Source organism: Tinamus guttatus, unplaced genomic scaffold (assembly GCF_059628265.1).
Source record: "Tinamus guttatus ecotype Peru unplaced genomic scaffold, ASM5962826v1 Tinamus_guttatus_pri_ptg000402l, whole genome shotgun sequence".
Taxonomy (NCBI): domain Eukaryota; kingdom Metazoa; phylum Chordata; class Aves; order Tinamiformes; family Tinamidae; genus Tinamus; species Tinamus guttatus.
The window spans coordinates 1,006,649-1,020,530 of NW_028288936.1; the positions used below are offsets into that span (position 1 = coordinate 1,006,649).

At 36.8% G+C, this 13,882-nt stretch overlaps 1 protein-coding gene across 1 annotated transcript in view; it reads left to right on the plus strand.

Annotated features, from left to right (window-relative positions):
* Window positions 1-13,882, plus strand: part of EYS (EGF-like photoreceptor maintenance factor) — a 636,352-nt gene that overhangs the window by 409,010 nt on the left and 213,460 nt on the right. The window contains exon 24 of the mRNA XM_088531218.1: window positions 2,901-3,051. Within this exon, the coding sequence (XP_088387344.1) occupies window positions 2,901-3,051 (151 nt within the window). The remainder of the gene's footprint in view (window positions 1-2,900; window positions 3,052-13,882) is intronic.

A 13,882-nucleotide genomic window follows, 5' to 3' on the forward strand; every position in this document is an offset into this window, starting at 1 on the left:
TGTCTGAATGCTTGGATACAGAATCCTCATTTGTGTCAAATTGTTCAGTAAATGACACTTTATTTAAATTTCAGAGCCCTACATCTGCCTAAATTAACTTGAAATGAGAGCATATTGTTTCCTAAGTTCAATTGCCATAAATATCATTTAAGGTTGTGACAATGGTAGAAGCGGGGAGCAAAGACAAAAATGGCCAGATTTTTTTTTTTTTTGGCTAAATTTTACTGGTAAATAGTAGTAAATAAAACCAGATGAAGATTATCCTGTGGACCTGAGGCCAATTGGCAGGTGCCAGTCACTAAAATTACCTGTTGCAAAGTAGGTTGGCAACATTTAAATGAGGAATGATTCCTGAGCTATGTTAACATAATTTCAGAATTGGAGATGATAGCTAAACTGGCTGGCAAAAGTAATCAGAACTGTGATAACTTCATAATAACATGGATGATACGTGTCAAGATTTGGGCTCATGTTGTGAACCATTTCACTTTAGTAAGATAGGTGTAACATCTGTGGAAAAAATGTACATTACAGTATTTATTCACTTCTACAATATAAAACAAAGGGTTTTTTTTCCTCTGTATTTTTAGAGATACTTACACCATGTCTTCACCTTTAGCTTTCAACGGAAGCTTCACGTGGGTTAGTGTGTTGTCTTAGTCTCTGAGAAAGACTAATAAATAAGTTCTAGGTCCAGGAAATATGTCTGTTGTCAGGAGGAGCGGGAAGCAATAGGTTTTTCCTCATTGGTTAGTTCATCTGCAGTGTTACCTGGCATCTCAGCAGGGAACAGGCAGGACCAATGGATGTGAGGAGTGTGAAGCGAGGCATCTTCCTGCAGAGAAAACATGTAATGACTCTTACTTACTAAAATGTTTGCTATGCAAATGAATTTATTGATGATAATGGAAAACTTTGTCTTATTTTCTAAACATTTTTATTGTGTAGTTTTTCTTTACTACATTTGCGTGTAGTTTTGGTTCTCCTACAGAAAATTGTCACAGGGTAACAGAATCAACCATAAGACATTCAGGCTGTGAAGGGACCTCAGGAGGTTTCTAGTCCTACACCCTGCTCAGCTGAAGGGTCAGCTGAGACAGACTAGTCTGCTTTCTTTTCTTTTCTTTTCTTTTCTTTTCTTTTCTTTTCTTTTCTTTTCTTTTCTTTTCTTTTCTTTTCTTTTCTTTTCTTTTCTTTTCTTTTCTTTTCTTTTCTTTTTCCTTTTTTTTAGGTAAGAAATCTATAAATAAATGATTAAACAAAGTAAAAATTAAATTATGGGATTCACCCACAAGTACTTGCAGATGCTATTGCTAGGCTGTTCTCCATCATCTGTGGAAGGTCATGGAGAACAGGAAAGGTTTCCTTCAGAAAACTACAGGCCAGTCAGCCTCACCTTCATCCCGGGAAGCGTGGTGGAGCAGCTCATCCTGGATGTCATCTCTAAGCATGTGGAGGACAAGAAGGTGGTCAGGAGTAGCAGTCAGCATGGAATCAGCAAGGGGAAGTCCTGCTTAACCAGACTGATAACCTCTTGTGACAGAATGACTGAGTAGATGAGGAGAGAGCACTGGATGTTGCCTACTGTTGCCTACTTCAGCAAGGCCTTTGGCGCTGCCCCCTCGTGACGTGCTCATAGGCGTGCTCGGGAAGTGAGGGTGAGAGAGTGCACAGCGGGGTGGATGGAGAGCAGGGCTCAGAGGGCCCAGATCAGCTGCACGGAGCCTAGCTGGAGGCCTGTAGCTAGCGGTGCTTCCTGGGGGTCAGTACTGGCTCCAGTCCTGTTCAATTTGCTCATCGCTGACCGGCACGAAGGGACAGAGTTCACCCTCAGCTGAGGATGCAAAACTGGGAGGTGTGGCATTTGCATTACTAAAGATTAACTGATTTATTGTATTATCTATAACATCCTAGGTAAATTGCAGACAGATACTGTATTGTTTTGTTTGGTATATGCTATTTTTACATAGATTTCTTGTAGCACCTGTTATTACAATGACACTTGAACTTTTTTAATCATACAGCTGATTGAAAGCTGTTGCTTTGGCAATGAACTTCACCAGAACTCTGTTTGCTGGACAGAGAAAGGGAGAGGCAGATAGATAGAAATTCCTACCCAGGAGACTTGTTTAGTTCTGGTATTTCTTGACTGTGCTTCCTTTCATGAAGACAGATTGCTGCTGTTGGTTATGGGAATGTAAATGAGCTTTACATCATTTAAAAATATAGAAGAAAACTAAATTATTTACCTTGTACTTTCTTTTTACTGTTAGCAATTTATTCATTTTAAACTTATCTAAACTGAAATCAGAGCTGGATCTTGTAGTGACACCATTAAGAGTGTGTGTGTGTGAGGACAGGGAGGGGAATGTGAATTTATGTGTTAATTTCAATGCCTAATACTGCAGTTTTGAATCTAAAATACGATGTTTTAGAAGCTAGAGATTAAAGTTTATAATAGATCTGCATTCTCTAAGTGCAGTTCATTTCAAATGGCTTTTTGAGATGATCATTTTTTTTCTCAGAAAAAATATTGATATTGAAAATATTTCAGGTCAAGGTATAATCCTTTTCTTTCAGTCTACAAAGCCTACTTGTCACTATTAAAAGTCACATAACTTTTTTTAGTCAGTCTTTACCATGTTTTTGGCTTTTTTAGCAATTATGCTATTCAGATTTACAATATGACTGACTTTAATGGAAGTTCAAAGCCCAAACATGCCAACTTAGAGCTTGTTAATCAAATGGCTTCTTTTATGTTTATAGTCTTTAGTATAAAGCACTGTTTACTTGATTTTCTTTCTTCATAGCTTTAGTAACAGCCTAATTAATTTGTCAGATAGACAGTAATGGAAAGTGTATCTCGATAGTAATATACGTCTGTTTCTAAATTTTCGCAGGCAAGGCATGGTACCATGTGAGGCAGAAATGTCAGTCCTGGGAATATCCACAAAAGCAAGTACGCCTAGCAATTTCTGGTCCACTTCATATGGGCTTCAAACAGGATCTGTATTTGTTGGTGGTTTGCCTCATCGTTATGCAGTGAAACAGGTAATTTTTTTTCTTACTTTGTATTTAAGATGTTATTTCAGGAGTGGCATATTGAATAGGATATAACTAAATAGATTTAAAATCTGCAAAAAAAAAAAAAACCCCACTTTCAGCTGTTTGAGAGTTACATCTAAGAGATGAACTTAAGCCCTTGCAGAGCATTGCTGGTTCCTGAGGCTCTGGTCGGAGGACTGAGCAGAAACATCAGTGTGGTACAAAACCATGTCTCATGTGCCTTGAGTAGGCTGAGCCAGGGAGAAAGTGTGATCGAATCTAGAGGATGTACTTGTCAGCTCAAGTTTTATGAAAATAGCGAAAATATACCTGTACTGGTTCCCTATCCGTAGAGTGCCTCTGCTTACTTATGTGTTGAGACACATAAGGTTCTGAAAATGAACCAAGGTAAAGTTAACGTGTGGAACAGCATTTTCAACAGGGAAGATGCGGACATCTGAAGCTGTAAGTGGTACATGCAGTTAGGGTAAGGTGGTAGGTAAGGTTGAGAAATAATACACTGTAGGACTAGCATAAAGTTAAAGAAGTGGGTTGTGAAGGTGGTATGGAAACTACATTTAGGGTTGGAGAGAAAGGGTTCTTTGTTTTTGTCATGGAGGAATTTGGGGTAGAGTAGCCACTAAAAGCAGATCCTAAGTAAGTTCTTAACTAAAATTTGTTAACTAAGCAGGAGGGATATAACAAACAGTGATTTCTGTTCTAAGATGTTACACGCACATACTTCACACTCACACCAATCAAGCTCCTAGGCCCTGTGGCCCATCCAGCTGAGCCTGGCCCATGGAGCTGGGGGAGCGGGAGGAACTGGGCCCCTACTCCAGCTGCTGGCAGTGTGACCCGTGAGTCGCATTGGGCAGAGCACTTCCTCAGTGGCCTCAGCCTTCTACATCATGTTAAAAGTCCAGCTATGGAGTCCCCTCCATGCCCATGGGACTATTGTCTTGACTACTTACTGCTTTTTAGAATTAGATTTTCAGCATTAGAGGCCAGTGGCCTTTTTTGTCATGTGGGTATAGGCCAGTCTCTGTGGCTTTCCCCCCACTAATGCCAATCATCAGCATTGCTACTGAATTACTATCACCCTCTGGTCTCTTGACCCAGATGTGAAGTTGTTCTCAGTTACATAATTGTTTCCCACCGTAACAGAATATAAATGGTTAGAGATGGGTGGATGTAGTCCAGGTCTCATTTTTTTGAGCAGTGATCTGTGCTTGTTTTCCCAGTGAACAGCAGAATCATGTAATCAGTGCAAGGCAGATGTAACCCATATCTCACTAATCTGAGCCATGCTTTTCTCTTGGCTTCTTCTGACAACTGTTTTAATATTTCTATTTCTGTTCTGCTCTTTGGTAAGTGAAGGTCATTTTATAATGAGGTGAATACTGTAATTTCAAGACCAGATGTGGCTTTGATGCTGTTTTGATAATATAAATTTTCTGATGGCTTTCACAGATTCACAGAATACTTAAGGTTGTAAGGGACCTCTAGAGATCATCTAGTCCAACCCCCCTGCTCCAGCAGGGACACCTAGAGCACGTGGCACAGGGTGGCATCCAGGCAGGTTTGGAAGATCTCCAGAGAAGGAGACTCCACAACCTCTCTGGGCAGCCTGTTCCAGGGCTCTGTCACCCTTGCAGGAAAGAAGTTCTTCCTCATATGGAGATGGAGCTTCCTGTGTTTCAACTTGTACCCACTACCCCTTGTCCTGTCACAGGCCACCACGGAGAAGAGCCTGGCCCCATCCTCCCTACATCCAACCCTCAGATACTTGAACATGTTGATCAGATCCCCTGACATTATAATAAATGCTGTAGTAGCCAATGCTGTGAAAATACTGTTAAAACCTAAATTAAATGTTTTTGTGAACAGATATTTTTAGGACTGCAAAATGCTCATGTGAAAGTAAACCTCTAAATAGCATGTATTAGCATTAAAAGAACTCGACAAATAACATTTGCAGTCATGTAACTTTTTCTTTAATTTAGACAGTTTGTTCATACTCAACCGTCCATCCATCTAGAATATATTATCGAAACATATAAAGTTTCATTTACTGTAGGAGTGTCTTCAAGGCATATTCTGTACTAATAAAAATAAGAAACCTGGATTTTTAATGTTTAAGTGATCTTTCTTGTAGAAGTCAAAAGAAACATTTTATGGTGTCCCCCAATGCATTTGCAGAAAAATTTGAAGTTTAATGCAAGGGTTTACCTAGGAGTAGCTAAAGAAGCAATTTATTCAAGGAGTGTTCTTAATAATGTGTATGTGAGAAGGACGTTGGAGACAGTGAATGACTGCAAGACAAAAGAAAAACAAAATCCAGAAAAATAAGTTAAATTATATAACTTAGAGTAGCAATAAAACACAATTGTTCAGGTGTAATTACTCTGCCCACATTTTACCTACAGATGAGATGGACTCTTAAGTCCGGAGAAGCTCTCTTTATTTAAGGATATAGCAGTTCATTAGATTATTCCATTCTTAATGCAGGATTAATAGGTGAAATTTTATGTCTGTGTTTGTTAATTAAGATGAGGTAGTAACAATGTTGTAGGACATATCTGTAAGTCCATATCTATCAAGCTGGTGATAATTCAACTCTATTAATAGTTGGAGAGCATATGCTCATGTAATTATCCCAAAAGGCAAAAATACACCTTCCAGTTCCTTGTGTGCCTCCCTAGTTTTCCATAAAGCTGAGCTGAGTTTTTTGGAGCTCACAGCTTTTTGTTTGAGATTACCTAAGCTTTTTTATTTCATTTGATTTTCTTTTCTGCTGTGTTATTCCTGTGTTCATTTCTGATCTTTTCTTAGTAGCTCATTTTCACTAATCTTTACTTTTTGTTGCTTTGAGCAAGTTTAATTTTCCTTGGCTTCCCTCTCAAAGTCTGTTGGCTATTAGCCACAGACAGTCTCTAAGGGATATTTTTTCCCCTTTTTGTCAGAGAATGGAGAGCAATCTGTCCAAGTTCTCTTTATGTTGGCTTTTCACTGCCAGCAGTAGAAAACCACTCCAGGAAGCCTTTTTTTCTCAGTAGCTTTGACCCAGGCAGTCAAGTTTCTATCTTAAAACCTTCATCATCCCTGAACAGAAAACGTCTGGTTTTGACCTTGAGATTGCAGTTTGCTTCAAGGGAGATATTTTTTTCTTTTTTTTTTTTTTTTTCTTTTTCTGAAGCTCAGCTGTGGCTTTCAAATACTCTGATCACTCCTGGAGTCATAAGTGTGCTAGAGATTCCCATGATACTTATGGTATCTGCCTAACAGATCATCTTATTTCAGATGAGCTCCTTCTTTTGCTAGGGTAGCTTGATCTACTGTTGGCTTTCCAACCTTCTGATGTCATGGAAGTTGTTGAGAGTAGTTACTTCAGATCCTAGACTGCCTCAGCTGATGCCAGTTTCTGTTTAACAAGAAAGTAGCTTTGCTCTCAATTTCTGATTATGGGTGTGAGAAACTGTTGGCACAGAGAGTTGTCCATATTATTGGAACAGACTTATGTCTCACTATTAATTTTCAGGCTTGACTTCTCTTCCTTTCTTTATGAATGAAGTTTGATATGATCTATGGAGGCCTCCAGCTAAAATACTGTGTCCTTTCTGGATTTCCTATATTGGTATTTCCTAATCAGCTGTCTCAGGTGTCCATGCATTTTTCCATATATTTATTTTTCCGTATTGCATATAGTGCCCTCAGCATGCAAGGCATGGCATTGTGAAAGCTGCTCTTTTGTTGTCAAAAAGCTCAATCTTTCTTCTTCAGAGATGACAGACAATTAATTACCTCCCTGCCTTGACTGCTTTCCTTTTTGTTCTCTAATACCATCTTGTATAAGGTGTACTATAAGGAGTGCCCTTTCACTCTTCCCTTAAGGGAGAGAATTACTTCAGTCTTCCTCAAAAATTAGTTAGGAAATCATAGGAACTTTGAGGAATTAGACCCAGGTAGGTGTGTTTCCATTGTGCTGGACAAAGGAAGACTTGGAACAGCATCAATGGGAGGTTGATGAAGGTTTCCTAGCCTCACTCCACTGATTTCCCTGCTTACTGCCACTACCAGGGCATGCAGTTGAACAGGGCAGATTACATTCTTATTCTTAAGGGCAGTGATACATTTAAAAGAATATTTGTGAGGTCTGGGTAAACAGTGACATAACACCTAATAGAATCTTCATCAGACAGAAGTTGCCAGACCTCCATGCCTAGTGACAGAGATGGGTGAGAAGGAACACTCTTGGCAGTAGAGCACGATCAAGTTTACTTAAGCAAACTGGACATAAAAAACTTCATGGGGGCAGAGGGGATGCATCCAAGGACCCTCCCCTGACTGATGTTATTACAAGACCAAGAGGGGCCCTCATGACTGAAAACAGACAAATGTCGCTTCATCTTCAAAAAGAGGCTAGAAGGAGGATTGAATAAGCTCATGAAACAGGAGGAGTTGTGAGGAGTGTCTTTTAAATCTTATACAACATGGAGACTCCATAAAAATGAACTCCATTTACATCTTCATAAAAATGAAATCTTATATAATTCATTATTTATTTGGATATTGGTAGAAGCTAAATACTGACTTGGGACTGTTTAAAAGCTAACAGCTCAAGACAAACTATGGCATTTCTAATAAAAGTCACACATCCAAAGTGTTACATTCAAGTACTTTAAATATATTATTATAAGGTTTATGTTATTAACCTATAGCCGTTGTAATGCCCATTTAAACTTGAAAGTACATTTTTACAATTTTCATTTAAACTGCAACAATACTGACTTATCTCTTTAGTAACTGAAGAAAAACATGTATTGTGGGATTAGTGTTAATGTTAGGGTTGCGTAGTTGCTTACTGTATCAATATTTGGATGAGTATTAGTAGGTATATTCGAGTTAAGGTTTATAAGGTTGCATACAGCATGAAATTAATTTCTCATCAACAGTATATGTTAGTCAAGTCTTTTTTTCTGATCTGTTTAGGAACTGAAAAAAAAATGGAAAAAGGAACTCATGAACTAAGTGCTTGTGGTTTTGTTTAGCAATTTAATGCATGCAGAGTCTTTGATTTTTATAGCTAATTCTGTTGGACATATTTGTACATAAATATATACATATGCATATTTATACATGAATACATAAACATACACACATACAGAGCCATGGACCACAGACAGTAAAAGCAGGTGCCATGATAAAAATAAGAGGGCAAGGACTGGAAGACATCGGTAGCAGATAGATCTGTTGAAACTTCTTAAATGAAGGGCATCTAAAGGAAAACACTGCAAAGTCTTTCACACTGAGAAATAATGAAGTGTCCCATATAAAGTTTTATGGATTCGTGTAATAGTATAGGAAGACCAAACTGAGTAGTGAGAAGAAAAGTTGAGCAGAGAAGTTAGAACTAGCTGGCTGGTAGAGATCTCATCCTACAATCTTTATACAGTGAAAACTGCCATTCTGTGACCTTTTTTGAAAAGTATATTCTTACTTAAAGGACTTGAAGGATACATGTCAAACTTTACATATCTTAAACATGTTAACAGCTAAAACAATTCATTAAATAACTTTCTAAAACAAAAATAGTTGTTTCAAGCTGTTTTTGAAAGCTGTGTTCAAAATACTTGATCAAGAATTGAGGAATATAAAACACATTACAGGAATATATATATATTTAAAATGATAAATTGAAATAAATGATGTATTATTTGTGGACTCTCTAGACATATTTCAAGGTAATTAATTTCATGCACGCTTTAGTATCATTAATTGTTTACAACAGTTTGTTCCTCTGCAGAGAAGATGATTGGTACACTTGAAGTGAAATTAAAAATTGTTTTCAAACACTTATACTAATAGTCGATTGCGTTAATAGTGGTATTTGTGCTGCTATAATTGCTGCAATAATTTACAGTTCTGATCCTAGTAATATTTTAGTATTGAGAATCTGAAATGTCATTATTTTTTCATATCCCTTTTCTACATAAACAAATCTCTTTAATTAAACTTCGTAAGTATTCAAACTGAGAAGTTTTACTAGAAAATGAAGCTTCTGTACCAGAAGAATGATTTTCAAATTAAAGTAAGGGGAAAAGATGAAGTGAGAGGTATGCACATATGTATGCAAGCACTGTTTTCTCCATATTACTGGTAGGGTAACTGCAGCAAATAATTGGACTGATATACTTCAGATCAGCATTTTAAAAATAAGTTGGTAACATGTATAAACTTTATTTTTTTCTGTTGCTGTTGTTTTATTCATCCATTGAATCCAGCAGTAGTCAGGGAAGAAATAGCCAATGTAAAACAGGTACTATAGAACTGAGAAGCAGATTTTGAAACACTTTTAGGGCAGTTTGCGGTATATTACAGCTGCTGGTTTCCATAAACCAAAACAACAATAATCCCTTTGCAACTGTCTAGTTAGACGTAGTTTATGAGCCATTTCTCTTGCTGGAGTATTGCAAAGCAGTGGGAGAATTTAGTACAATCCATGCACATATTCATATTTACTTGTCTGGCATTCACCTTATTTGAGGAACTACAGAATGGAGCTCTGTATGAGCAGAAATGGCTAGTTCAAAACCTTGGAGGGACTAGTTCTTGAATCTTCATAAGTTTCCTCTTGATCCACAGCATGACTGAAATTTTCATACTTATTAATTAAGATTAATAAAAACATTCTGCTATGACAATATTTTAACATGGCAAATTGGCCAGTTATGTTGCCGGATTTATTCATAGATTAAAAATGGCTCAAATACTGAGTTTATATATTGAGACCTGTACACTGGTCACAAATTTTTTCATTGGATCATAAATCTGCTTGACAATTGTTCAGTAATTAATATTTGATCTGCACCATGCATTTAAACTGAGTGAGAGCTGGTTGCCGCACAGTAGGCCACACTTGACTTGTGGTCGCCATACACTTGCGTGGCACCAGACCTTCAGAGGAGGTTCTGTTCTGATACAGAAAATGAGGGCAGACAGTGAGTGCTGATTTCTGTTCAAAATTTTCTTGTGGTTTCATATATGCATTGCTGAAGTCACAAACTGTCCCTGCTGACATTACTTTCTGTTTCCTTACTTTTCCCCCAAAAACAAGCTGAATATATCTATACTTGTATGTATGCCATTCCCTTTTCATTTGATTTCCTGTAAACACATTATACTTCTTCTAAGTTAGCTCTGTTGTCACAGTAGTGATTACGGTATTCAGAAAGGCTGTTTCAGAGAATTTATTGGTTTGAAGTACGTTGTACATCCTGAAGAGCGTCTTTCTTTTCTTCTTAGATCCTGACATCCTGACATGACAGTCTTAGATCCTGATGAGCTTTTTTTTTGGCTAGTGTCCTACTTGGGATATGCTCTGGATCTGTCTTGGTAACACCAGAATGCTTAAGTCATTAAGTCAAACCGCTTATTTTTCCTCAAACTATTGTATATACTTATATGTGTGCATATAAATACATAGAGACAGAATGGATATTTGTCCTGTCACCATCTTCTACGTGTCATTCATGGTTTTATAGACTGCTGTCACATTCACCCTTATTGGTCTTTCTTTTTAATAAACTGACAACATTGTGTCTGCTTCTAAGCAATGAGTTTAAATTCTCAGAGTTCGCCAGAATGTTTGTTGCTCCTTAACTGCTCTGAACTGTCCTCTTTTTGTTAAAATTAAACTGCTTTGGGTAGATTTTTAGAGTTCTGCTCCCAGAAGAACCCTGCAGATAGCTACATTATAGTCAGTTTTTCAAAATGGCTCTTGGATAGTTACGTGTTGAAACAGGTCCTTTGTCTACTTTAACAATTATTTACCAATAACCATTTATTAACTGAACCATTATTTAAATAACCATTATTTGCAGCATCTAAAATTGTAGTCTTGGCATTATATCTTGTCATGATTTTTAACCGGACTACTTGGGAGTTATTACTCTCTTGTTATTATTGTAGTTTTTGCCTTAACCTTTGCAATACCGTTTTTAGTATTTCGTGAGTACTTTTATTTGATTAGATGATACATAATTTTTACCCTAAAAATGCATTATTTTTATTCATATATAACATTTCCATGAAAAATAAATTCTCCTATCTGTTCGTGATTATTTATTTGACTCTACTTTTTTATTTTATATTCATATTTCATTTCTTCTGGTGCATCCTATACCTTCATATAATCTTTACTCTTGCATCTTATTATCCCAGTGATTATTTTTCCCACCAAGTTATGAGAGTCCTCTCATATTTTTTAAATTAGGTAATTAGATAAATGTAATTTTTATAGACATATTATTGGTTTGATAATTAGGTTCCTCACATCTGAATATCCCTCAGAAAGTTTTTTTGGATAATTTGCCACTAATTTCTCTTGAAACCAGTGTGTACTATTGCTGAAAATCAATGTAAGTCTTATGCCATCTTGAAAGTTAGAATGAAAAACGCAGTTCATGCAGACGGCATGAATTTTGGGTTCTGATAGTTATTCTAAAATCTAAATCTAGACTATTTTAATCAATATGTGAAATAAATCTTTCCAGTGTGTCTAATAAATTCCAAATTTATAATAGTGAAAATGCAGAAAAGAAGACAAAAATAAGTACAACCTCCCTTCCCCAATTCTTTTTATTCATGTAGTTATACTGTTTCCCAAATGCTTCCTGATAACTCCCTATTCAGAAATTCATATTAATTTAGGGTGAGTTTAGTGGTTACACTTCATGTTTTATTAGGAGGATAATTAAGGGGGTTTTTTTGTTTTCTTTTGTTTTTTGACATTTACAATACCAGACTTCTTAGTAGTTTATTTTTCTTATTTGAATTTACTTAAGAGACCTTTTACCTTTTTCTTTCCTTTCTCTAAGCTTTACAGCTATATTATTGTTGTCATGTTGGCTAACACAGTAATCTGCAAAAATCAATAGAGTCCAGTATTGCAGCAAAAGAAGCCAGGTACCATTGAGCTTGAAAACTCATTTTACACTTAAATGACTATTTCTGTCTTCTACTTTTGCTCATTGTTTCACAAACGATGAAAGTAAACTACTAACTGAAATGAGTGTCTCTTCTGCAGTATCTTCACCAGTTTCTAAAGCAGTGGTGCAATCCAAGATCGAGTTTAGATCTCAGCTTCATTCAGCATCCTATAGTCATCTTCTTTTTTTTTTTTTTTTTTAATCTCTTTAGCCTTTTTTTTTTCAGAAATTAAACACAAAAGCTTTAAAGTAATTTTCAGTTGGAAAATGTGCTCCTCATTTAAAAAAAAAAAAAAGAGCCAAGGCACATTGTACTACTGAAACTGACAGTTTTAGTGATGTGTTATCTCCATTCCTTAATTTTCACTCTAGTGAGAGCATTAGGCTTGGCTTTTTTCCGTTATGCATTTCACATAGTCATGTTTACTATCTGTTGGAGAATTAGAGGTTTGGTATTAATCCTAGTGATTCAATATGATTTCTTCTGGCATGATTGGCCATCAGGTATGAGCAGCCATTAGGCTACCTTTAGTAGCCGTTTGGGAAGGTAGTAATGCTACCTTACTACTAGTAAATGAAATGGACCAGTACCTCCTGTCTGGCTTCATAGGCAAAAGTCTTGGCCAAGTCTACATTTGTACAGAGTTGTGATCTGAATGAATTTAACCAAGATTTCTGGAAACTCTTTTATTCAGTTACAAATAAGCCCTGCTCTCAGTTTGTGCAGGGGGAAATCAAACTGTGGAAGCTTCACAATCATCTCGTCCATATTAGGAGAATGTGGGAAGGAAAGCAAAAGAGGCAGGCTCCTACTGCCCCTAAATGATGATGATTAGCACTGTCTCAGTGCATGATTTGGCTTTATGAAAGTATTTTCCTCCAAAATATTTTAATTGTTTCCTACTAATATTATATGAGCACAGCTCATGTGTGTTCTAGATGCTTGAAGCTAAGCAGATAATATCTTCAGTGAATTAAAAGACTGATACAAAAACAGCACTGAAACTTTCTGTGTCTTGCTCTTGTTAGATCAACTTTAAAAAGCTGTAGGGGGGAAGGAGATATAAACAAACTCCCTATTTGGAGAATTTAATAAGAGATTTAAGTTCATATTTCCTTTTACTATGGAAGAAACTTTTTTAAAAATTAATATTTCCTATAGAGGGAAGTAAAAGTTCAAGAAATAAAAGGAAAATATTATGATTTTTTTCAATTCCAGGAGGCAACTGGTGAGCACACAGATAAAGACTAGACATTGCACTGTAAAAAATACATATTGTTTAAAGAAAGATTGTGAAGAGTGTGTTGAGAATTCCTGTGTAACACAAGGAGATTTTCATACTGCAGTACTTGTAGAGGACAAGCTTAAGCTCCCTCTCTCCTCTTACCCAATATGTAAAATACGAGAATATCTGCCACTGTTTCACACTCTGTTGAGCTGGAATGGTGTGCTGCTTGATATTTCTCTCCATTTCATCTCCACTTTTGGATTTCAGTGAGACCTGTAGTGTTCGTACCCTGTTTTCAGAGACATTTTGTGTTTTCTTGTACTGATACCACTGATAGAAGTCTTATCTGGCAAGACAGGTCCGTAGGCATTAACCTATAATCCATATACGACCTAAGCACCAAAAAGAGTGCTGAGATTGATACTGAGGATGAGCATCCTGTGTTTTTGCACCTCTCCATGGTAAATCACTGTACTGAGTTACTTGCTGTGCAGTAACAAGTTGGGACTCCCATCCAGGGTCATGTTTGGGTGTTGTTATTATGTGGAGATGCAGCTGACCCCATTTCCACAGTGGCTTGCTGGGTGTTTTCCTCAACTTCCAGAGGCTTCCAGGTTT